At 36.8% G+C, this 26,707-nt stretch overlaps 5 protein-coding genes and 1 long non-coding RNA gene across 6 annotated transcripts; 4 read left to right on the forward strand and 2 right to left on the reverse strand.

Moving 5' to 3' along the window:
• Positions 1–184: 184 nt before the first annotated feature.
• LOC132183054 (protein trichome birefringence-like 19) lies at positions 185–1,884 on the forward strand. The gene is made up of 2 exons (XM_059596449.1): positions 185–675; positions 959–1,884. Exons 1-2 carry the CDS (start codon positions 199–201, stop codon positions 1,748–1,750), a joined length of 1,269 nt encoding a protein of 422 aa, XP_059452432.1. The 5' UTR covers positions 185–198; the 3' UTR covers positions 1,751–1,884.
• A 4,375-nt stretch (positions 1,885–6,259) lies between these two features.
• Positions 6,260–7,967, forward strand: LOC132183005 (protein trichome birefringence-like 19). The gene is made up of 2 exons (XM_059596389.2): positions 6,260–6,745; positions 7,143–7,967. The coding sequence occupies exons 1-2, from the start codon at positions 6,260–6,262 to the stop codon at positions 7,950–7,952; spliced, it is 1,296 nt and encodes a 431-aa protein (XP_059452372.2). The 3' UTR covers positions 7,953–7,967.
• A 1,276-nt stretch (positions 7,968–9,243) lies between these two features.
• Positions 9,244–12,574, reverse strand: LOC132180892 (golgin family A protein). The gene is made up of 6 exons (XM_059593876.2): positions 12,104–12,574; positions 11,557–11,679; positions 11,092–11,280; positions 10,895–10,976; positions 9,925–9,989; positions 9,244–9,823 (listed from the first exon to the last, which is right to left on the reverse strand). The coding sequence occupies exons 1-6, from the start codon at positions 12,392–12,394 to the stop codon at positions 9,521–9,523; spliced, it is 1,053 nt and encodes a 350-aa protein (XP_059449859.2). The 5' UTR covers positions 12,395–12,574; the 3' UTR covers positions 9,244–9,520.
• A 3,327-nt stretch (positions 12,575–15,901) lies between these two features.
• On the forward strand, positions 15,902–18,249 carry LOC132180890 (glucan endo-1,3-beta-D-glucosidase-like). Its single transcript, XM_059593875.2, has one exon. The coding sequence runs from the start codon at positions 15,902–15,904 to the stop codon at positions 18,143–18,145; it is 2,244 nt and encodes a 747-aa protein (XP_059449858.2). The 3' UTR covers positions 18,146–18,249.
• A 1,613-nt stretch (positions 18,250–19,862) lies between these two features.
• Positions 19,863–25,136, reverse strand: LOC132180893 (uncharacterized). The gene is made up of 3 exons (XR_009440213.2): positions 25,042–25,136; positions 24,744–24,876; positions 19,863–20,215 (listed from the first exon to the last, which is right to left on the reverse strand). It is a non-coding gene; the product is annotated as an uncharacterized LOC132180893 (long non-coding RNA).
• Positions 22,160–24,588, forward strand: LOC132180889 (glucan endo-1,3-beta-D-glucosidase-like). The gene has a single exon (XM_059593874.2). The coding sequence runs from the start codon at positions 22,241–22,243 to the stop codon at positions 24,416–24,418; it is 2,178 nt and encodes a 725-aa protein (XP_059449857.2). The 5' UTR covers positions 22,160–22,240; the 3' UTR covers positions 24,419–24,588.
• Positions 25,137–26,707: the final 1,571 nt, after the last annotated feature.

The raw sequence follows: 26,707 nt of genomic DNA on the forward strand, positions 1-26,707 counted from the left end.
GAAGGCATATAATAACTTGGCTCCTTCTTCACGCTTAAGCCTGAATGATATTATAGTGAAAGCTATACCCACTGAGACGGACAATCATGATCAGTTTATATAGTATGGACTCCAAGCACGCTAGTATATAGTTGTTGCTCTTGAATTCTGACAAAATCCAAAATCCTAAGTTTAATTTCTTCTTCATATTCTTCTCCAATGGTGCCTCATTTTATCGAGCTTCCCCTCGGGAAGAACCTACCATACACCACCACCACCACCATTAAAGCTCTCTTACTAGCCCTCACCGTGATGATTTTCCTCCTATTGATCCCTTTCTACCTGATAAACAATTCATCACCTCCATGGCTGGCTGCAAAAGGCATTAATGCCATGAGCATAAAACATGGAAAGAAATATTGCAATATATTTCGAGGAAAATGGCTTCAACAACACAATATTGCTCCTTATTACACTAATGCTACTTGTCGTGAGATCTTCGATCAACAAAATTGCATGAAGTTTGGTCGGCCGGATACCGAGTTCTTGAAATGGAGGTGGAAACCAGATGAATGTGAGCTTCCTCTCTTTGATGCTGTGCAGTTTTTAGAGCTTCTCAAGGGGAAGTCAATGGCCTTTGTTGGGGACTCTTTGGGAAGAAACCAAATGCAGTCACTCTTGTGCCTCTTGGCTAGCGTAAGTTTTTATATAATTACTACAACATTTTTCTTTTTTGCCTTTGCCCCTAAGCATGATTAAAATCTAACAATTTGTTTTTTATAAGCAATAAGTGATTATTTAATATGTTATCAGAACAAACGTCTTGAGTTCGAATATTGTCCGATCGATCAATTCACCTTCTATTTCACTAAATATTTCATGTAAAGGAAAAATATTAGAATATTAATTAAATAATTAAAATTTAAAATCTCGAAATGTAAGAGTATTTTTCTCAAACTCTTTGCATTATAATGATCAGGTGGACTATCCTATAGATGTTTCTTACACAAAAGATCCAAGGTTCAAACGGTGGCTTTACGTCGGCTACAACTTCACACTGGCCTCCTTCTGGTCACCGCACTTGGTGAATGCCATAGACACAGAACCCAACGGACCAACCTACAACCGCCTCATGAACCTTTATTTAGACGAGTCCAACCATGACTGGGCGGCTCAGATTGAGGCATTCAACTACGTGATCATCTCAGCTGGACGATGGTTCTTCGGACCACAAATGTTTTACGAAAATGGTCGGATTGTTGGGTGCCATGCATGCCTCAAGAACAACGTCAAAAACCTAACCATGTTCTATGGTTACAGAAAGGCCTTTAGAACTGCCTTCAGAACCCTATTAAGGCTAAAAAAATTTAAGGGTGTGACTATTTTAAGGACATTGTCGCCGGCACATTTTGAGAATGGGGAATGGGATAGAGGAGGGAGTTGTGCAAAAACAAGGCCTGTGGAGAATTCAGAAATGAAATTGGATGGGGCTGATTTGGAGCTGTACATGACTCAAGTGGAGGAGCTGAGGGCAGCAGAGAGGAAAGGGAGGAAGAGGGGTTTGAAATTTAGAGTGCTTGATACCACTGAGTCTATGGTGTTGAGGCCAGATGGACACCCAAACCATTTTGGGCATGGGGCACATGAAAATGTGACTATTGCTGATTGTGTCCATTGGTGCTTGCCTGGCCCTGTTGACACTTGGAATGAGCTCTTGCTTCAGATGTTAAAGATGGAAAATGAAGATTCTTTGGATAGAAACTTTGGATAAATTTTGGATGAATTAAGTGCAACTAAAGATTACTAACTAATCAAATCGGGCATCAGTCAACTAGAAATATTCAAAGCAAAATTCAGATTGTTAAAAAGGGGGCTTGGGAAGTTTGACTGTTTCTGTAAATAATGTTATAACACCTACTGGCTGGTGGAAATAATTGAAAGATTATTATAAATGCAATGAGCTATTTGTATTGGCCCTGGCCTATTGTAAACGATAGATGTTACCCTTTATCTTTCTTGTGTCCACTCAAGATTTGTTCTTAATTTTGTGAAGAAGGAAATAAATTTTTTTGACTGCTTTGGATTTTGGGGGAGATTTGTGTTTGTATTATTAATTGAATTGCGCGTAAGAGCCATGTGCATACAAATGAGAGACAGAAAGAATCAAATGTTGGGCCAAGAGTTTGAAGCTCTATTCCCTGTGCTACACATTTCGTGAGAACCAAATGTTGTATTGCTTCCAAAACAAGGACACCTTGAACTTCCAAAAGTCTAGCATTACAGAAAGAATCAAATGTTGGGTCAAGAGTACTGTGAAGCTCTATTCTCTCTCTGCTACACATTTCGTAAGAAGCAAATGTTGTATTGCTTCCAAAACAAGGACACCTTGAACTTCCAAAAGTCTAGCATTTACACAATAACTTTGACTTGATGCTTTCTTTGAACCACAGTTAATGGTTACCAGCTACTGTAAATGCTTTCAATAACTTTGCATGCCTCGTATTTGGCTTTTCTCTTTTGTTTCTGGTATCCTTCTATTGAAATCTGATGCGAATATTGTGAAAATAAAAGTTTATAAATATTTTGAACATATATATATATATATATATATATATATATATATATATATATTAATTTGTTATTTTTATGCAGATTAATAACTGATTTAGATAATTGATACCAAAAAAGTAAAAAATGTAATTGACTAAACAAGCATCTGGCATCTTTTCTTTAATACATTATTTATCATTAGCGATGACTTTGATTATTATTAGCAATGACAAGTTGTCTAATGAGGTATTTTTAGCAACCACTTCCAACTAACACTATGAAAGTCATCACTATTGAGTCTTTTCCGATGGAGTATTTGCAACCACTTTAGTGACCACAAAAGTTGTCACTAATTATTATTAGCGACGACTTTGTTAAAGACCATTTTTCTTGTGGCGTATATATTTTGTTGTTCCTTCGAGGTATTGATCGTATGTACTTCTGATTGCCTTCCAATTAATGAGAAAGTCTATGATAGCATGCATGGCTAGAATCTATTGACTAGTCCGACTAAAAGAATATATCAGCAACTCCAAGACCGCCAAACTAAGGAATCTAGATCCCCTTTCATTAAAGAATTAATTAGAGATTCTTCAATTGTCCAACTGGACCGTTCATTTTGGGGTGGCCAAAGCCACTCCCATGGCTACAGGGAGTGGTTCAGCTACCCCCTAGGGCTTATCCAAAAAATATTTTTTTAGGTTTGGCCTAGGAGGTAGTTGAACCACCCCCAAGGGGTGGCCACCCCTTGGGGCCATGGGGGTGGCTTCGGCCACCCACAACCAAAGCCACCCCCATATTATTTTATAAAATTTTTTTAATTTTTAATTATTATTTTTTATTTTCTTTTAACAAATTAAATAATATTTTATTATTTAATTTATAGTGAGACACATGACATTTTATAGTGCATTGGATCAAAATGAATGGTCCGATGGACAATTGAAGAATCATCTCCAATTATCTCCTCAATTGGAAGGTTCCAGATCCCAAGCTAAGAGCCAAATTACCAACCTATTTATCAATTAAAGTACTCAATTAAGTACAACTAAAGATCGCTAATAAATCAAATCAGCCATCAGTCAACTAGGATTCAAAGCAAAATTCAGACTTGTTCAAAGGGCGGGACTTCGGTTTTTTTTTTTTTTTTTTTTTTAAGTTTCTGGATGCCGTACCACCAACTGGTGCTGGTGAAAATAATTGAAGGATTATTATACGCAAATAATGCAATGGACCATTTGTAAGTTGGCTCTGTTGTCACTATCTTGGGTATTATTAATCTAATCGTAATCATAATCATAATTGATGTTTAATTGTCTTGTGCTCATTTTTTCCAATTTCTTGTCGATCGGAATGTACCCCACAAATTTTTGAAAATTAGATTTCGGTAGCTATTATTATTATTATTATTATCTATTTTAGCTCCAACAAGGGAAAAATCCATTGGGATATATAGTTGTCAAGAATTCTTTATCTAATGGAAATGTTTTTTTTTTCCCCCTCTAGCAGACAGCTTGGATTGTATAACAGGGGTATTCTCCATAATTGCAAGAAAGCCTAGAAAGAGAAAATTAGAATTTTAAAATTGACACCTAGCTCGAAACCTCAACCATCTACTACTTTACACTGTATTCTAGGGCTCGAATCCTAAATGCACTATTTCATTTAAAGTTCATTAAGGGTGGTGGTTCAATGGCTTTAAAAAAATTTCAAGTGGTCAAGACATGCAGTTGGACGTGGGTTCAAATCTCCGTAATAAAGAATCTTCATATATGCCTAATTAGTATTAATCATTTTATATTCTTATTGATGCCCTGGTGGCGCTGGGTCAGACTATGACTCAGTCAAATTTGAATGAACGCCTGCGGTTCTCACTGTCTAGGCCTCTCATGTACAGCTCATAGCGAGTAGGTACTACTATAGTCACGCTTAGGTAAAATAGCCACAATTGCTCTCCCTTGTTTTTGCTAAATAAATAAAAAAGGGGCCTAATACTTGTTTTGCATTATTTCCTTGCCTCACGAATACACGATACTGTGCTTTTTTTTTCTTATGCATATCGGATTCTTTTGAGTTGGCAAAGTATGATTTGAAAATACGGACAAGGTATACAGATTGAAACTTCAAGAATCACTCGGGTCTTGATGAGGACATATAGATCGAACGAAGGAAATGATGAAATGAACCCATTGTTGATTCCCATGCACCCCAGTACTGACAGTCTGACAGATGCTCAGTGCTGTATAATAAATAAATAAAAATAAAAAGAATGAAAGTTCCGTTATATATATATAATAGGTTCCAGATAATTATATGCGACAAAATGTGAAGAAATGGACCGACCAACAGCACACTATGTCTAACAAAAAGAAATGTGAAATGTGATTTTAATTAATAAGCCTAATTTAAGACCATTGCACTCTGTAATCATCTATGACTTTGCTCCCAAGCTACGCCAGGGGAACCTAGTGATTGCATGCTGGAAAAAAGCTGAAGATATATACGAGGTCGTGTTCTTATGATCACTGCAGTCATAATTACAAAAGATATTAGAATTGTGTTTTGCCTTTGCTTTGCAAATATCTATATATATATATTGACAGGTACATCCATTATCTATTTCTTTAATGTATAAACTCAAGTAATAATTAATAAATAGGATAAACTTGAAGATTCCAACCACCAACTTCAGCAATTAATTAGCAAATTAAATTGACCTCTTAACCGAACTTTTATTCATTCAAAATCATACACGATATCCCAAAAAAGAAAAATGATAAGACATAACCCTATCCTCTCTTTTCTGACTAAAATCTTTTATAGGCCCCAACTCAACTTAGGGTGGATGGTCTTATTGAATTAAATCGTTTGAGTTTGAATCCCTATGCTCTATGATGTAGGCTCGTGTTAATCATTCTTACGATCCTAAGTGTTTTGCATGTGTATATAAGTTGTTGGGTATCTTCTCTTTACAAGCTAGTTTTAAATTATGAATTATACCTAAAGTTTATATTACTTGGTATATATTAAAACCAGTCACCATGTTGAATATGAGATCAAACGTTGCTCATTGAGTGTGGGATTGAATCAGCTGCGGCTCAATTAAACACTATTTCCTTGCAAATCGGTTTTTAAGGAGTGAGTTATAATCAAAATTTGTACAAGTTAGTCAATTGATGAACTCATTTTGTATATATATCGTGGGAATGATCAGTTAATGCATGTAACGGTCACTAATGGCGTATATAATTCACTTTTTTTGAAAGCATGTCTGCCACGAAAACTACTTTTATGTAACTTACATCCTACTTTTATGTTCAACAGGAATGATTTGGTCTTATACCTTCTCAAACAAGAAAACAAGAATAAATTTGGGACGCAGCCTGGTTGTTTTTTGTTTTTTCTCCTTAAAATAATAAAACATGACAGCAAAATTGAATAGAAAAGAAACTTCTCCTTCTCTTTTTTCTTTACAAGTTAGTATTGATTACGATTCTACGAATCATGATGCATTGATGCTTATTGCTTACCGAAAAAAAAAATATAAAAACAAGTAATGATGGTGCTCATTTGGTTGGTATACCGTATGATTAATTACAAAAGGATTTATTCAACCTAGTCCATATATATATGCACATCATCACCGACATGATCATTATATATATATGTATATATATAATTTCAATACAAAGTATCTTTCTCATCGATCGTCGACACTTATCCAGCATATATGAAGTTTCATGGCCCCGTTGAGCTTCCTAACGGAAAAACCACGTCAACCGACATCCCCAAACATGTTTTCCAAGTAGCCATTGCATTGATCCTCCTCACCATAATCCCTCTGTTCATAAACAGAAACTCACATCCACCAATATTGCCTTCTCCTAAGATCGATAACGACCAATATTATGGTTTGGGAAGCAGAGGATTTGAGAAGAAATCATGTGATATCTTTGCTGGGAAATGGGTTCCATTCCCCAGGGGGCCTTATTACACAAATGAAACTTGCAACTTGATCATTGATCAGCAAAACTGCATGAAGTTTGGGAGACCTGATATGGAGTTCCAGAAATGGAGGTGGAAACCAGATGAATGTGAGCTTCCTCTCTTTGATGCACTTCAGTTCTTGGAGCTCGTCAGAGGGAAGTCCATTGCCTTTGTTGGAGACTCTGTGGGACGAAACCAAATGCAGTCACTGTTGTGCCTCTTGGCTAGTGTAAGTGCTCAATCTTTCTCTACCAAAGTAAATGCTCTTACTAATGGTCGTGTAAATCCTTTTCAAATCAAACCACCAGATCGTATGATCATGATCGTTCAAAAATCAACAAGTGCATACATGCACCCAAGCATTACCTTAAAGCAATAGCTTGGTGTTAGTTGGGCTTTATAAATGCCAGATTAACATGTTCTTTTTTCATGTGCGACTCTCTTCTTTGGCTCTTTAAAACAAACCACAAAATAAATATATATACATACTAATTTTGAAACTTTTTTAACAATTTCTTTCAGCTTGAAGAAAGCTTGCAGTACTCTAAGTCTTAGATGATAATTCTCGACAGCATAAAGACTAATATATTCCAATTCTAAGGCCGTACATATTCTGCATCTTTCAGGTGGTTTATCCTGAGGATATCACTGAAAAGTATACATCAGACAACATAAATTTCAAACACTGGTTTTATGCAGACTACAATTTTACAATAGCAACACTGTGGTCTCCGTTTTTGGTAAAAGCCAGTGACGCAGACCCCAACGGGCACTCCTACAACAGCATTATGAACCTCTATTTAGACAAGGCTGATGATGCATGGGCAGCAGAAATTACAAGATTCGACTATGTAATCATCTCAGCCGGACAATGGTTCTTCCGACCACTAATGTTCTACGAAAATGGTCAACTTGTCGGCTGTTACAAGTGCCAACAAGAGAACGTCACTGCCCTCACACACTACTACGGATATAGGAAGGCCTTCAGAACTGCCTTCAAAAGCCTTGTAAGCCTCAAAGATTACAAGGGGGTGACACTTTTGAGGACATTTTCGCCTTCACACTTTGAGAATGGGGACTGGAATAAAGGAGGAAATTGTGTGAGGACCAGGCCGTTTACCAAAGAAGAATTGAAGGTAGATCAATATGTTTGGGAGATGTATTTCACTCAGGTGGAGGAGCAAAGAGCAGCAGCAAAGGAAGGGAGGAAGAGGGGTTTGCAATTCAGTTTGTTGGATACAACTGAAGCAATGCTGCTGCGGCCGGATGGGCATCCAAACCATTATGGGCACCCGCCACACAGGAATGTGACTCTAGCCGATTGTGTCCACTGGTGCTTGCCAGGTCCTATTGACACATGGAATGAATTTTTGCTTTATATGTTGATGGGGGAAGCTCAGACAACATTCGGAAGGAAACTAGAGAGAATTGCTTAGGACTACAGATATATACACTATTTATTAATTCTTTCCATTATAATAGCATGTTCTATAACCTACACTCAATAAAGTTTCACATGTACTTGCAAAATCATTTTTGTAAACATGTCTTCTTTCAAAGAAATGATAGTGTTTTTGGACATAATTTTAGAATCTATCTGATGCGATAGATTATCTTTCTGCTCAACTTAATCTCAATTAGCTTGACTCTTATTCCTTATTACTAGTGTCATTGATGGCTTATAACTACTGTCATTGATGGCTGTTGGGATAATTGTTTTCTCTTTCCACGACAATCAGGAACTCAGAACTTTATGTCTGAAACTTGGAAGAATCATTCGAACTTTATGTCTGAAACTTGAAAGAATCATTCGAAATTGTCAACAGCTTCTTTACCAAACCCATTTTAGATGGCAAAGATTTCTCCTCGTATTTGCTTCAAACACATTCTAAACAAGTCAAAAAGTATTGGTCAACATAAAACCTGAACTTCGAATCATCGATGGACTTTTAGAGCAAGAACAATGTTCTTCTTAGTGGTCGTGTGTTCGAATCCGCTTGCGGTATTAGTTGCGTGAACCAGATGCTACTAAGAAATGGCTTTATTGGCTTGCACTTTGGTGGCGTTGTGATGAGGACTCGCCTTTCAAGACAGTATCTATAGTTCAAACCGAACATTCCATAGCGAGTGAGAACCCCGATGATCATAGAACATGATCATTTCCAGTCCATAATGGACTGGAGATGACACATATCCACAAATGGGACACATATCCCACTAATAAAAATAATAATAAAATATTGTTTTACATTAAAAAAATTAAAAAAACAAATTAATAAAAAAATAAGAAAAAAGAAAGGGGTGGCTCAATGGCTGGCCAGGGAGTGGCCGAACCATCCCCATAGGCCATGGGGGTGGTTCGGCCACTCCCTGGCAGGTCATTGGGCCAACCCAAAATGGGCTATGGTGGCCGCCACTCCCTTTTTTTTTTTTTTTTTTTTTTATTAATTTAAAATAATATTTTATTATTATTTTTATTAGTGAAATATGTGTCCCATTTGTGGCTATAGGATTTTTGAAAATAAGTCGTAACCATGAACTGGATATTCGGACTGGAGAGGATCCTGTTCCGATGGTCACGCCCAAGGGAAAAAATTACATTGGTCTCCCCTTCCCATCCTTTAGATTTTTTTTTTTTTTTTTAGAAAAAAAAAAAAAAAAAAAAAGGGTGTGGGGGGTGAAGGTAATTTTATCCAAAAGTTCAGTAGTATCGTTTAACTCTTGAACTAATACATCAGAGCTGTATCTCCCATTCAGTCCTTTCGTATTCAATCTGTGGGAATATGCTTCATCCTTCATAATAGTATTGTATTAAATGATGAAACATTTAAATCTCAAGTTGGCATAAGCATATGAATCTACAGAAAATGGGATATAAAATACATTAAATATACATACGAAATTTTCTTATTAAAGTGTGGAGATGTAACTTGGTAGATACTTGAGCTTGCCATTCAAACAAATATTGATGAAGCTTCAGCATTCTTGGGATAAAGGGTACTCTTCATAATGAAATCTTGATGAAGACCAATATGTGTAAAGCAAAAATGTAGAGCACAAAAGTCGACCTGAGTAGCATAAATTTCTGCTGATTTTCAGATCGGCCACCATGGTAATGGGGTTTGAGATGAAAATCAACAATATAATCTGAAGAAGCAGATCCCCTCTCAGATGTGCTTCTTCCAAACCGATTCCTGGCAGCATTCACTTCTAGGTTACTACTTTCAACCCTCCTCCACAATCCATTCAATCTTTCTAGCTCCATTTCTTTTATATGAATGTCACTAAACAGGCTTTCAGCTTGTGCCTATAAGCAAAACAGAAAATATTGAATGAACTCTCTCCTTAGTAATAGATACAGCCTCAAGTAAGTAACTGTAAAGTATATATAAGAAACATAAACCCAACCTGTTTTGCTTCCAGTTGCTCAATTAGGCTGTGAAGCTGTTTATCTAATATCTTCTCTCTCTGAGCTGCACAATAGATATTGCTTAAAGTCAAAATACATCTTTAAGCTACTACCTTGGAAGTGTGTTATACTCTTGATAGGACTTGTACATGAATTTCCAACTATTAAATCCCATGAAAACTAAGCAAAAAATCTACTTGCATAGTTTTTACAGCACTATAAAACAGTGTAAAGGCAAATAATAAAAAAAAAAAAAACCATTGTTACTAGGTATGCCCCTAGTAGGTTGCTGCATGCAGGAAATTACTGCATGTCCAAAATTCTCGAGATCAAAAGCCCCTGCCCATCAATCATAAATCTGCTTCCCTTTGAATTCTTACATCTAAAAGTTTACAACCATACCTCAAATACTCAGAATTTACATCACTGACTTCCTTTCTGTAATTGGATCTCCCAAGCTGCACATGTTCACAATTTACAACCTAGATTTTCCAAACGTGCCTAATCATTTTAAGCCAATGTACTTGTGTTAAGGTCCATGAACTGACTTCAACCAGACAGAGTTTGCAGATGAGAAAACATAGAAAGCCCACTTTTCAACTTTAACCAACAGAATAACTAAGATAAAAATAAAAAGATAAATAATTAAAATAATGCACACAAATTACTAACAAGAAACTAGTTAGTGTCTTCAGATTTATTACATCTTCCAATTACCCTTACTATTGTTTTTGTTCATTTGACACAGCTTCACATCCAATGAAGGATCTAGCTTCAATTCTCAAGATAACATTTTCTACAATCAACCCAAGAAATTCATGACACAATAAACAAGGAGATATTGCAGAAGGATCATAATACAATCCAAGTCAGAACCATACCTCATGGCTAATCTATCATAAATTAGAAGTCTAGGAGCATTATCGAAAGATGAACACAATACTAAAATAAATTGGCAAAGTAAGATACCTGGGGTAGGCTGCTTCAACGCCTTATCCTGAACTTGAGCCCATCTTTTCTCCAAATCTTGAACTACCCCCTCTGTTGAACTCTGAGAGGATTGAACAATATATAAGTGAAAATAACAAAAATTGAATTTTTACAATTAAAAATTATAAAAGAAAAACTAAAAAGAAATTAAGATCAATAATAAGGATGAAATGGACCAATTCGTTTTTCTTGTTTTCTAACTTCTCCAGTAGAGCAGAGTTTGACTCTTCTGAATTTGGTCCACCTTCCACTACCAACTTGGATTGAACAACTGAATCATTGAATCGGCCAGATTGGCTGGCAACCAAAGCAGCTTCTGTACTTTCCAGCTCTGCTTCAAGATTCTTTGCAGTCTCATCCATTTCCTGCAAGCATCAATGTAGATAAACTTTAAATGATACATTTAACTTCGGGAAAATCATCAGAGTAAATAGTAACCTAAAATATCAGCCTGAAAGCATACATTGGATAATAAATTCACCGCAACAGATTTCTTTTGATAATAAAATGCTGATTTATAATCACTTGCATGAGAAACTCCTAAAACATAATTATAAGCACAATGGGATGTGTTCGTAAGACAGTAATACAAATATGAACAAGAGCAACATTAGAAATAAGTTTAGAATCTTTTAACTCACCTGTAACTTCCTCTGAAGGAGGACTGCCTCCTGCATTTTCTCCTGTATTTTATTCTCACAATTTGATATAGCCTTTTCATACGCAGCATTTTCTTCCTGCAGCGTCACCTCTCTCAGTTGGGCCTGCGTATCATAAATGGTACCGACTATTAATTTGGAAAATGAAAACATCATCAATTGACATCCAATTTGATCAGCCTCGGGATCAAAACTCATCCAAAGTAGTTACTACATGTAAGAACCCATAATCTTGTCATCTATTGTGGACAACAAAATTTGTCTTCATTTCAAGTACACAGAGACCAAAAATCCATTGCTTCAACTAAAGATAAACAGTGCACATACATTCGTAACTCGTCCACAAGAATTACAATCAAAATTCAAAAACCCACATAATCAAACTCTTGAAATACAAACAAAATCCAAAGACCCACATGATAAAATCCAAGAATTCGAACAAAAATGCACCAAAGTAGCCTTTTGACACAAAAATGAAAACCAAGCTCAAAGACCCAGATTAGAAAATCCCAATAACTTGGAAGCAAACCTGCTCGCGTGTGGCCGAGTGAGAGTTGAGTTGGAGGGCGAGAGCGGCGTTGGAAGCGAGGGAGTGGGCGTGGAGGTGAGGGAGGCGTTGGGAGATGTCAGGGGGAGGCAATCTCAGCCGTAGATCCTGGATCGCACGGCTCAGAGAAGACGCTTTCTGGTCCAGTTCTTGTACGTACTTTTGCTGCTCTGCGGAGAATACTATTGGGATCGAATTGGGGTCGTCTTCTTCGTTACTTTGTGCCCCACCCGCTCCCACTACGTCCGCTGCCCATGCTAGCAAACCAGCCATCTCTCTCTCTCTCTCTCTCTCTCTCTCTCTCTCTGTGACTCTGAGAATGGCTGTGATGGAGTTCGGAGAGAGGCCGGTTCGGAGCGGTTCCGGGTTAGCTTGGCCTGGGATCCAAACAAGTGAATTCACAAAAATGTGTGTCACTTCTCTTCTTGGCCTCCTAAAACCCAAGTCTTGGGTTCCATACAGATTGGGCTTCCAATTTGATCAGCCTCTGGATCAAAACTCATCCAAAGTGGTTACTAAATTTCAAAATTGCATGAAAATTCGAGTAAATCACACAAATAAAAAACAAATCCTATTAAAATTTCAAATGAATTAAAAGATAAGGCCTATTATATTTCAATACAAATAAAACCCATATATATAATTCCGAACATTAAAAATGAAACAAAAACCTTTTTTTAATAAATATAAAATAAAACAAATTATTCATTGAAATGGATGAAAGAAATCTTATTTTTTTTTAAAATGAAGCAATGCATAACGCAAAAAAAAAGTTACATCCACATAGAATTAAATCTTAATGCGTTGCAATCCGGAATAGAATTTTATATATTCTCAATCGGTTATTAGAGCAGTTGTAATGGTTAAATCGAAAATAAATTCAGTATGCTAGAAAACACATGATATTCTAATACTTATCCTCTTAAACATGAGCCAACCAGTGAAATAAGAGATTCATCTAATCATATATATATATATATATATATATATATATATAAAGCTGAATCAGTTTTTAGAAGTAGTCTAGAATTGCGACACGTGGCATAACCCCCCTTTTTTTTAAAGTCAAAACCGAATTTTTAATACATTATTGAGCATTCCTAATGGATGAGCCATATTTTTATGTAAAATAGCTTCTCAAAACTCACTTTTATCTAGTTTAGCTAAGCTATTTTTAAATGTCTCTACATCCGATTAGTTATATTTCTATCTATTCTATTAAAATATTATTAAAAGTAAGATAAGTTTTGGAAAAAAGAGAACATGTGAGAGGAAAAATGAGAAAAGTTTTGAAAAAAAGAGAACAAGTGAGAGAAAAAGTAGGAAAATATTTGGGAAAAAGAGAAAACATGTAAGAGAAATAATGAAAAATAAAATGGCTCCCTTGAAAAGTGCTGTTACATATTTAGCTTTTTTTTTAGCTCTTCTAATCAAATATATATTTTACATTTTCTTTTGGCTAATTTAATGTAGGGGCTTTTTAAACATTTGAAGAGTCATTTTAGATAAAAGTAACATTTAGCTCTTCCATTGGAAATGCTCTTAAGGGGTTAAATACTAAAAACCCTCCTATGGTTTGAAGTCTTTATTTTTTATCCCCCTAGGTTTTCATTTCTATCATAGGAGGTACCTGCGGTTTTCATAAAGATGAAAATGGTACCTCTGTTAAATTTCCTTCCAAAACTTAACGGAATACAACGTCAACACCAATCACATTGCGCCACATGCCCTACAATTAATTTTTTGATTTTTTTTTAAAATTAAAAAAATTAAAAAATTATTTTTTTTTCAAAAAAAAAATTAAAAATTTTGGCTCCTTGGGCCACCCTCATCTGGCCGGTTTGATGTTTTTTTTTTTTTTTTTTTTTTTTACAATTATTTTATTTGTTAAAAGAATAGGGGTATTATAGGAATATAAAAAATAAGTGGCATTTTTGATACATTTTGGTAGTTTGAGGGGCTACTTTAGTACCTTTAAAACATTGAGGGGCTATATTACAAATGACTGATAGTTTGGGGGGCTTATATATATATATACACACATACTAATATTTTCAATTTTCGGTGGTTACTTCTTCCATTTCCTTTTTTGTCCTAATTTCCTGTTCTAATTTATATATTATTATTTTATTCAAATTGATTATTTTTTCTTTTGAATTCAAGAAAATAATAATGAGAGTTTTTTTTTTTTTTTTTTTTTTTTGTACTATGTATGACGATTTTTTAGTTTATGTTATTGATTTATTGTTTACGTGTTTAATTGATTAACGACATTTGCGTTCAAGGTTTTATAATGGATTATGATTTTTTTTTCTTATAATTTTTTTGTGGGATTTTTCGAATTTGTTTATGTGATAATATGTTATTTTGATCTTCAGAATATTTGCAAGACTCATTTGGATACTTACGAGTGTTAAAATTAGGCTTTTATAGTGGGCATAGTTAAAATGTTGTCTTAAATGGTTATATAGCCGAAAAAGTATGGTTTCAAAGTATATATGTTGGTAGTACAAATGTTTTAGTTATTTTCTAATCGTTCAAGCCGGATGTTTTTGTATGTTTATGATTTTGAGTTCTGGCAAATAAACAGTCAGATTACCGAGCACATATGCAGCAAAGGACGAGAGCATTATACCAATTTTTTACCAAAAAGACCAACATAGCAACATCCCCAAAGTGTCTTGTTATGCCATGCTCTTATTAGAACACATTTGATCGATTATTTATAATTCCTTTTAAGTTCAAATACTCAGAACAATACTTGACCTATTCATAATTTACGTTATGTGTTCACGATTAAGTCACTATCATCATGTAGCACCAAAATCTGTCGACAGTGTATATAATCGGGATTGTGTTATCAAATAGTTTTTCCTTCACCCTTATGTCACTTAACATTGGTTCCATCGCTTTCCCAACAATGTCCTTTTAGATTGCATCAATCACCGGTCACAGGAAACACATTAGAGTAACAGGCATCAAAACCATGCCTTACGAGTTATGACATAGTTCAAGTAGTGTAACGAGGTTTATTAATGTTAATTAACCCACACTGTCATCGTAAAATCACCGGGACCAATAGTTACTTCTACTCATAATCAAATAACAATGTGTGTGATACCAATTCCATCTTTCTAAATGTTTGTATGACTATGCCATTATAGTAGATCAAAATTTTAATTTTTTATCGATTAATACAAATCACAAAAAACCAAAATACTAATGTGAGTGAAATGAGGGAATTCTATGTAGCATTACGCTAAACATAAATATACATTCACTTCCTTACCTCTCAGGCATGGGGAATCACCACTTTGATATGCCTTCCTTCCCACATTCATTTACATAACTTAAAATTATCGCATATTCCCATAGGTGTTGTAAGCCAAATCCATTCCCATAGTTTTACCTTCCTTCACACATTCATTGTCCTATTCTTAATTTTTTTTACAGCATCAAGCCAACTTTATTCCCATAACCTTCTAAACTTTTGGATGTTTCTCAACTTCACTTCCAATTCAAGCTTCTTCTCATTCTCATATACTATCCACCATTCCCCCATTCCTTCCACAAAAATCTGTAAGCCAAGGCAAGCCCCACCCCAACACCCTCCCACTTGTGCTCCAGGATTTTTGTCAATAATACCTTCACAACTAGTCATCTCTTTTCCATCCACAAAATCCAAACACCCAAAAAAAAAAAAAAAAAAAATCCAAACCAACACCCAATCCACCTCCATAAGCGAAATTGTCCACTCTATCCCGCAAATTCATATTCTAAATGGGAAATAGTGAATCACGTCCTTCATCGCCACCACCACCACCACCACCACCGCCACCACCACCACCACCTCCACCTCCACCACCACCACCACCACCTCCACCTCCACCTCCACCTCCACCGCCACCTCCACCTCCACCACCACCACCACCACCTCCACCACCACCACCACCTCCACCTCCACCACCACCACCTCCACCGCGAACTGCACATCTCCGACCATTCCTCTTCCCCCGAATCCAGTCTACAGTCCTCCCCGATCCTTCCCTCTTCTTCTCCCCTGCACTCCTCTCCACCCCACTCCCCACAAACTCTTTCTTCCAAAACTTCACCCTAAAAAAAGGTGACCAGCCTGAGTACATCCACCCCTACCTCATAAAACCCTCCTTCTCCACTCTTTCCCTCTCCTACCCATCTCGCTTCTTCAACTCAGCTTTCATCTCCCAAATTTTCAACCCTGACCTCACCATCTCTGCCTTAGAAAACACCCACCCAGATGCTAAAAAAACGCACATTATCTCCTCCTCCAGTGATCTCAGTGTCACTCTGGAATTTCCCTCTTCCAACCTGAGGTTCTTCCTCGTCCGGGGAAGCCCGTTTCTGACTTGTTCTGTCTCCGGCGACACCGCCATTTCGATATCAACCATCCACGCCATTCTCTCATTTTCATCAAACACTGCTCTTACCAAGTACACCGTTAAGCTCAACAACGACCAGACATGGCTGATATACACATCCTTGCCGATCAGTCTCTCACACAGCCTCTCTTTGATCACTTCCACTGGGTTTTCGGGCATAATTCGGATTGCAGCATTGCCGGACCTCAATCCAAGACACGAGGCAATTCTCGACCAGTTCAGTTATTGTCACCCGATTTCCGGTGATGCTGAATTCACTAAGCCATTTTTCTTGGAATACAAATGGGAGAAGAAAGGGTGGGGGGATTTGCTAATGTTAGCTCACCCTCTCCATCTTCGGCTACTAGACCGTGACAATTCCAAAGTTACTGTCTTGGAGGATTTTAAGTATAAGAGTATTGATGGTGACCTTGTTGGTGTTGTTGGAGATTCGTGGGGATTGAAACCAGCCCCAGTCCCTGTAAATTGGCATTCAATTCGAGGTATCAAAGAAGAATCATATGCTGAGATTATCTCTGTACTTTCTGCGGATGTTGATGCTCTGAAGTCGACGGCGATAACAACCAATTCATCTTACTTTTATGGGAAATTGATTGCAAGAGCGGCAAGGTTGGCATTGATAGCAGAGGAGGTGTATTTTTTTGAAGTGATTCCTAAGATAAAGAAGTTCCTGAAGGATACAATTGAGCCATGGTTGGATGGAACCTTTAGTGGGAATGGTTTTATGTATGATGCCAAGTGGGGTGGAATTGTCACTAATCAAGGGGCATTGGATTCTGGGGCTGATTTTGGTTTTGGTGTGTATAATGATCACCATTATCATTTGGGTTACTTTCTTTATGCAATTTCAGTTCTTGCGAAGATTGACCCCGTGTGGGGGAGAAAGTATAGGCCTCAAGCTTATTCACTTATGGCTGATTTTATGAATTTGGGAAGGAGATCAAATTCGAATTATACACGTCTGAGGTGCTTTGACTTGTATAAATTGCACTCTTGGGGTGGAGGGCTAACAGAATTTGGTGATGGGCGGAATCAAGAGAGCACAAGTGAGGCGGTGAATGCTTATTATTCAGCAGCTTTGATGGGGTTGGCCTATGGAGACACACATCTTGTTGCCATTGGATCAATGCTTGCAGCCTTGGAAATTCAGGCTGCTCAAACATGGTGGCATGTGAGAGAGAGTGATAATATGTATGAGGAGGTTTTCGCTAGAGAGAACAAGGTGGTGGGTGTATTGTGGGCTAACAAGAGGGACAGTGGACTATGGTTTGCTCCACCTGAATGGAGAGAGTGTAGGCTTGGAATTCAGGTGCTTCCCCTACTGCCAATCACTGAGGTCTTGTTCTCTGATGTCGATTTCGTGAGGGAGCTTGTGAAGTGGACTTTACCTGCTTTGCAAAGAGAGGGAGTTGAAGGAGGGTGGAAGGGATTTATCTATGCCTTGGAAGGGATTTATGACAAAGAATGTGCTTTGAAGAATCTCAAAAGCTTGACTGGTTTTGATGATGGGAACTCTCTCACTAATCTCTTATGGTGGATTCACAGCAGAGGTGATGGAGGGGGAGAGGGAGGAAAGCACGAATCGTTTGTTCACTATTGTCACTGAATTTGTTTGTCTTCTAACTGGGTTGAGTTGAATAAGATGTCATATATGCAAATATGAAATGAAACAGAGGAGCAGAAATATGAAGGAAGGAAAGATGATAACGAGAGAATGAGGAATAGAAGAAAAAGAAGAGAGAAAAATGAGTTCTTGTATATCTCTAATACAAAGTATCTATATTTATAAAAAAGAGAATTAAAAAAAGAAAAAAAAAAAGAAAAAAAGAGAATTAGAAAATATATATATAAGAGAAATGAATAACAAATTACAGCTAAGCGAGAAATAGAAAAACATAATTAACTAAACTGTCCAGCCCATCTAACAACTTGACCAACTTTATTATAACTAAACAAGCTGATGGGCTGATACTCCGACTCAAGATGAAGGGAATATATTTAGGACATTCATCTTGGATAGCAGATGATTAAAAGCACCCTAGTCAAGAGCTTTGGTAAAAATATCAAAAAATTTGTATTGAGAGATAATGTTACGAGTTCGTATAAGCCCCTGCCGAATCTTTATCACGGATAGGATGACTGTCAATTTCAATGTTTTTGTTCTTTCATGATAAACAAGATTGACGGAAATATGTAAGGCAGCTTCGTTGTCACAAAATGAAAGAGCAGCTTGAGGATGAGAAACATGAAGATCGTGAAGCAAATAGAAAAGCCACATGATTTCGCAAGTGGTTGAGGCCATAGACCGATATTTGGAGGGTGTACCTCTAAATACTATTCACCTAATTTTTCAAAAAATCAATATTAAAACATTCTCATATTTTATATCACATTATTTATTTTTTATTATTATTCAAATAAAAAAAATTACTACAAAACAAAACTTTTTCACTTTTCAATGCAATTTTTTCATTTTTTTATACCAATCATTACTCTCTTCTTCTTCTTTTTTCACCAAAAAGTGAATGATGCATGGGCATGGTGTGTTGTTTACCAAACAACGCCTCAGTCTCAGCAAAAGAACGAGAAATTGTATGCTGCTTCTTGGATTTCCAAGAAATAAGTGAATCACCCAAAAAAACACACAATAGCTTGTCAAGACAACCCACACAATCTGAATCACAAAGAGCTTTTAAATGAAAAGTAAAAGGAAGATGGGAAGAATAGGCCTTGTCCTTGAGAAGACTTGAGATACCTTAAAACTCTATTAGCAGCATCAAAATGGGATTGCCTAGGATTATCCATTAATTGGCTTAGGATTTGCACAGAATAGGAGAGATCAGGTCTTTGGTAAGTAGTAGAGTCTTCAAGTAACTCTCCTTCAGTTCGTGATTCCTTAGGGAACTTGTCACGCTTGGCAACAAGCATCCCACAATCTTGGACAATCTCAAGAGTATACTCACGTTGGCATACATAAATGCCTTTGCTACATCTTCCAATATCAAAACCAAGAAAGTATTTAAATTTACCAAACTCTTTAAGCAGAAATTGATAGTTGAGAAAATTGGTAAGATGAGAAATAGCTTGAGCATCATTTCTTGCAATGACAATGTGATCAACATAAACCAATAATGCAATGAAAGTAGACCCTTGTAACTGAGTAAACTGTAAGGCCCAGAAAATTAATTAATTTCGCGGTTGCCCTCCCCATCTCACTTACTAAAGAAATAAGACTAGAGGATCTTAAACTCTTAACATAGAGCTTAAAGCAAAATACTTGTCACTTTTCAAAAGAAAGATAGCACAATAAATAAATACCATATCAATTCTAAAATATCATAACATAACATAATAATTTAGTCTATAAGGTACGTTGGATATAGAAGTGATACTCGGGACACATTCGATTCCAAACTCAACTTCTCACTTTAGAGGCGATCTTGAAAATTCTGTTGAGAATACATCTAAAAAATCGCCGTACCATTGGAATCTCTTGTAAATCCTTCTTTTCTTCTTCGGTGATTCAACAATACAAGCCATAAAATGATTAGTCTCCATTCATGACGAGCTTCCTGGATTTAGTGGCTAACAGAGCAGGAAAAAAGGATCTCACTTGCGAACTCATAAAAATAACCTCCTTACTTTTTGGTGGCCTAAACATCGTCTGCTTCCGTGCCTGTTAAGTGCCAAAATATTCATATTTTAGCCCTTAAACTTATGTGTGTTAATTCTTTAATAACGTTAGTTTGTGTTATTTTAGTTCCTTTTTGTGTTTTCCATGCTTTTGTAGGCTTTTGGAAGAAAATGAAATAAATTTAGAAGATTTGGGCTCAAAGAGAGAAATTGGGAAAAGTTGGAGCTTCTGTTAGTGCGATCGATCACAGGTTCCCTACGATCGAGCACACTACCAGAGAGGACAAGCTGCGAAGCAGCCAAGTGCGATCGATCGCACCCGTGCGCAAGTGACAAATCAACTGCGGCCAAACTCCTTTTTCCTTTCATATTAGGGTTTTCCAACTCCCACTTGTAATACAAGTAAAACCCTATGAATTTCTTAGGTTTACTAGTGTAACAAGGACTTCTAAAGCCTATAAATAAGCCTCTTAGCCTCTAGGAATAGGTGTGGAGAAAAGAGGCACAAACTCTGGAAATGAACTGAAGGCTAGATCAAAAGGAGTTTGGGTTTTTTCTCTTCCACCTTTTATTTTCATTATGTAGTTTATATTTTAATTAGGGCTAGATTGAAGCCCTAATCATGTCTATTTATGATTGCAATATTAGCGCCTTTGCTACATTTATATTTTGGTATATTTAACTTGATTAATTCCTGTTTTCATGAATTCCTCATATGTGTGTGCCTGATCAACATATACATGTGGTATGGACCAGTTACTTAAATCAATTTTGATGACCGAGTCCTGAGTTTAATAAAAGTAACAAAAGATATCCACACCGGATTCTTGGGTTAATCAACATGGGGAACCGGGAGTATACACTCATGCCCTAGGCCTCATGTGTTTGTCGATTTTCATAGATTTATGCTTTCTTAAAAAACAACTTAGTATACACCCATGCTAAATCCTTTAAGAAAGAAAATAATTAGAGTATACACCCATGCCTAATTCGTCGCTTAGAAAAATCTATAGCTTCCTTTAAGAAAGAAAAAAATTAGAGTATACACTCATGCCTAATTCGTCGCTTAGGAAAATCTATAACTTAAGGAGTATACACTCATGCCCTTAGGTTGACAAACATTAAATATACCGGTATAATTGGCACAATGACATATTGTTATCTTAATTAGTCTGATTAGTGGTGGATATCAAAACTCTAATCCTTTTTAGTTTATCTTTTATTTTATTTCTTTATTTTAATTCAATAGTGACAATTGAATTTTATTGGTTGAATTAAATAGAAAATTACTTCTAAACATAATTTACCAATCCTTGTGAGAATGATCTCGTATTTGCCTACTATACTATCGTTTGATCTTGTGCACTTGCGAGTAAAACGTACCAAGTATTTGCCTATTAATTTAGGTGAATATTTGGCACAATAGAGCGCAATCAATGTTGGCGTAGTGCAACTTGTCTAAAACCTCTATATTGTGTATATTTAGCTAACATGAAACAAGAATTTTCAAAAATAATATTTAAAGAAAAAAAATATATAAAATATAAAATAGTATTTAAAAACAGTAGATAAAATGCTCTTATACATTCACTTCCTTGCCTCTCAAGCATGCTGAATCCCCACTTTGATATACCTTCCTTCACATGTTCATTCACATCACTTACAATTTTCACATACCTTCCTTCACACATTCATTGCCCTATCCTGAATTTTTTTACAGCATCAAGCCAAATGTATTCCCAAAACCTTCTAAACTTTGGGATGTTTCTCAACTTCATTTCCAATTCAACCTTCTTCTCCCTCACATATATTATCCACCATTCCCCCATTCCTTTCACAAAATCTGTAAGCCAAGTCAAGCCCCACTTCAAAACCCTCCCTCTTATGCTCCTGAATTTTTGTCAATAATACCTTCACAAAACATAGTCATCTCTTCTCCCTCCACCAAATCCAAACACCACCCACCCCCCCCCCACCCCTCCCCCCCCCAAAAAAAAAAAGAAAAAAAAAATCCAATCCACCTCCACAAAAGAAATTCTCCACTCTATCCAGCAAATTCATATTCTAAATGGAAGTCTTGAGAAAACTAGAGACTAAAGTCAGAAGCTTAGTAAAAAAACGTCGCCAATCCCCAGCACTCCCACCGGCTCAACAGCCACCTGAACCTGAACCCCCAAACCCAATCGTGCCAGAGCCACCACCGCAAACCCAACCTCTCCGACCATTCCTCTTCCCCCGAATCCAATCCACAGTCCTCCCTGATCCCTCCCTCTTCTTCTCCCCTGCACTCCTCTCCACCCCACTTCCAACAAACTCTTTCTTCCAAAACTTCACCCTAAAAAATGGTGACCAGCCTGAGTACGTACACCCCTACCTCATAAAATCCTCCCTCTCCTCTCTTTCCCTCTCCTACCCATCTCGCTTCTCCAACTCAAGTTTCATCTACCAGATTTTCAACCCTGACCTCACCATCTCCGCCTCAGAAAGCACCCACCCAGATGCTAAAAAAACGCACATTATCTCCTCCCATAGTGATCTCAGTGTCACTATGGACTTTCCCTCTTCCAACATGAGGTTCTTCCTTGTCCGGGGAAGCCCGTTTCTGACTTGTTCTGTCTCCGGTGGCACCGCCATTTCGATATCAACCATCCACGCCATTCTCTCATTTTCATCAAACGCTGCTCTCACCAAGCACACTGTCAAGCTCAACAACGACCAAACATGGCTCATATACACGTCCTCGCCGATCAGTCTCTCAAACAGCCTCTCCATGATCACTTCTACTAGGTTTTCGGGCATAATTCGGATTGCAGCGTTGCCGGACTCCGATCCAAGACACGAGACAATCCTTGACCGGTTCAGTTTGTGTTACCCAGTTTCCGGTGATGCTGTGTTCACTAAGCCATTTTCATTGGAATACAAATGGGAGAAGAAAGGGTGGGGGAATTTGCTAATGTTAGCTCACCCTCTCCATCTTCGGCTACTAGACCGTGACAATTCTAAAGTTACTGTCTTGGAGGATTTTAAGTATAAGAGTATTGATGGTGACCTTGTTGGTGTTGTTGGAGATTCGTGGGGATTGAAACCAGCCCAAGTCCCTGTAAATTGGCATTCAATTAGAGGTATCAAAGAAGAATCATATGCTGAGATTATCTCTGTACTTTCTGCGGATGTTGATGCTTTGAATTCGACGGCGATAACAACCAATTCATCTTACTTTTATGGGAAATTGATTGCAAGAGCGGCAAGGTTGGCATTGATAGCAGAGGAGGTGTATTTTTTTGAAGTGATTCCCAAGATAAAGAAGTTCCTGAAGGATACAATTGAGCCATGGTTGGATGGAACCTTTAGTGGGAATGGTTTTATGTATGATGCTAAATGGGGTGGAATTGTCACTAAGCAAGGGGCATTGGATTCTGGGGCTGATTTTGGTTTTGGTGTTTATAATGATCACCATTATCATTTGGGTTACTTTCTTTATGCAATTTCAGTTCTTGCCAAGATTGACCCGGCGTGGGGGAGAAAGTATAGGCCTCAAGCATATTCAGTTATGGCCGATTTTATGAACTTGGGAAGGAGATCAGATTCGAATTATACGCGTCTAAGGTGCTTTGACATGTATAAATTGCACTCTTGGGCTGGAGGGCTAGCAGAATTTGGTGATGGGCGGAATCAAGAGAGCACAAGTAAGGCAGTGAATGCTTATTATTCAGCAGCTTTGATGGGGTTGGCCTATGGAGACACACATCTTGTTTCCATTGGATCAATGCTTGCAGCCTTGGAAATTCAGGCTGCTCAAACATGGTGGCATGTGAGAGAGAGTGATAATATGTATGAGGAGGTTTTCGCTAGAGAGAACAAGGTGGTGGGTGTATTGTGGGCTAACAAGAGGGACAGTAGACTATGGTTTGCTCCACCTGAATGGAGAGGGTGTAGGCTTGGAATTCAGGTGCTTCCCCTACTGCCAATCACTGAGGTCTTGTTCTCTGATGTTGATTTCGTGAAGGAGCTTGTGAAGTGGACTTTGCCTGCTTTGGAAAGAAAGGGAGTTGGAGAAGGATGGAAGGGATTTACCCATGCCTTGGAAGGGATTTATGACAAAGATGGTGCTTTAAAGAAGATCAAAAACTTGAATGGTTTTGATGATGGGAACTCTCTCACTAATCTCTTATGGTGGATTCACAGCAGAGGAGATGGAGAGGGAGAGGGAGGAAAGCACGACTGGTTTGTTCACTATTGTCACTGAATTTGTTTGTCTTCTAACTGGATTGAGTTGAATAAGATGCCATATATGCAAATATGAAATGAAACAGAGAAGCAGAAATATGAAGGAAAAGAAGAAGATAAACAAGAGAATGAAGAATAGAAGAAGAATAAGAGAGAAAAATGACTTCTTGTTTATCTCTAATAATACAATGTATCTATATTTATAAAAAAGACAAATGAATATCAAGTTTATTATAACTAAGAGAGGGTTAGATTTGTGACTTACAAATTGACGTGCGGAAGGAAAGCCATTAGAGCAAAATAAAAAAAGGGAAGGAAACAGAGTTTCTCTGCTTCATATTTACCTTAATAACTGTCAAATTGAAGCATAACCTATAACTGTGGCGGTTGAAAGCTTCCTTAGTGAAGATGAACATGTCTGATCTTAGAACCTCATATTGCACGGCTTCAACTCAAAGGCCACAAATCTCTTTAGTGCTTGAACATGACCAGTGCAAACACAATTTAGAGAACCCAATCAATTTTTATTTTTTATTTTCTTTTAAATCGTCAAATAAACTAATTACAAATTAACAACGAACTAAATCCATGAAATGGTACCTGAGCGTGTGAGATATATGATAAAAGTGCATGAAATTGTACCTGAGCCTGAGAGAGCTGTTTAAGAAAAGAAATGGCACCCGGGCGAGAGACTGAGCGTGACAGTGAGACGGTTGGAGAGAAGGGGTGAAAGATATGAAGAAACCTGAAGCGTTGCCATCGACGGTTTTAGTTATGACATGGCTTTAAACGTTTTATTTTTTATTTTTTTTTATGTGTGTCCGCACAAGACGGGGAGGGAATTTGAAAAGTTCTTCATATTTGACCCAGATTATCTTACAATTAATTATTGAATTTGTAGACTTATGTAGATCCCACATAAGTCAATAATAGACCCTATAAATCTAATGATTGATTATAAGAAAATATAGGTCAAATATGAAGAACTTATTGACCTCTAGCATATGAGCTGCATATCTCTAATTTAAAATAAACACTTGTAAGCAGAATAAAATGCCACTTGTTGAAATTTTATGCCCTCCTGCATGAAACTCCCTTTTATATATATATATATATATATATATATATATATATATTAGCTTATAACCCGTGCTATACATAGTTTCTTTTTTTTTTTTTCTCGTAATTTACTTGAATTGTCTTTTAGAAAATATTAATAATTAATTTCCTTCTCATCGTTGAATTAACTAATTGGCTAGTAAAAATAAATAAATAAAAAAGTTCATAGGATCAATTTGGACCATATATCCTCTTTACTCCAGAGCATAAGCAAAAACCAAACCAATGAAATTGATAGGATATAGGAAAAAGTTCAACCAAATGGAGATTTTTTTTTTTTTTTTGTTTTTTTTCTGCATATGTAGCGTAAAAGAACAAACAAACCATTAACCATTCTCTGCTACAAAATATTATAAAATTTGACATATAGAAGAAGAAAAAAAAAAAAAAAAATCTAAATCAAACACAAAAAATAAAAGAAAAACAAACAGACCATTTACCATTTTCTACTACATTATTTATCAGTCTCTTTAAACACGGCCCTTGCAAATGCAATTTCCATAACCCAAATATTTTTTTAAAAACATATTTCATCAAATGAACAAATTAAAAAATAATAACAAATAAAATCCATGATCAATTTCTCTTAATCAGGGAGAGATACAGAGAACTCATTGATGTGATACTTATTATCTCTGAATATATAGAAAATTTATATAATAATGAACATATAGAGCAAAAAATAAACAATACAAATTAAATTAAACAAATAATTTTACCGCAACCATAATCTTGTCGTCTATTGTGGTAACAAGATCTTTTTCGCTTCTCATGCAGATTCCTTACATGGCATATTAAGCTACCATCTCTTTCTACCATTAGCGAGCAACAAAATTCGTCTTCATTTCAAGTATACAGAGACCAAAAATCCATTGCTTCAAATAAAGATAAACAGTGCACATACACTCGTAACTGGTTCACAAGAATTACAATCAAAATTCAAAGACCCACATAATCAAACTCCTGAAATACAAACAAAATCCAAAGACCCACATGATAAAATCCCAGAATTCGAACAAACATGAACCAAAATAGCCTTTTGACACAAAAATGAAAACCAAGCTCAAAGACCCAGATGAGAAAATCCAAAATAACTTGGAAGCAAACCTGCTCGCGTGTGGCCGAGTGAGAGTTGAGTTGGAGGGCGAGAGCGGCGTTGGAAGCGAGGGAATGGGCGTGGAGGTGAGGG

The sequence above is a fragment of the Corylus avellana genome, chromosome 5, assembly GCF_965113065.1.
Source record: "Corylus avellana chromosome 5, dhCorAvel1.hap1.2, whole genome shotgun sequence".
Taxonomy (NCBI): Eukaryota; Viridiplantae; Streptophyta; class Magnoliopsida; order Fagales; family Betulaceae; genus Corylus; species Corylus avellana.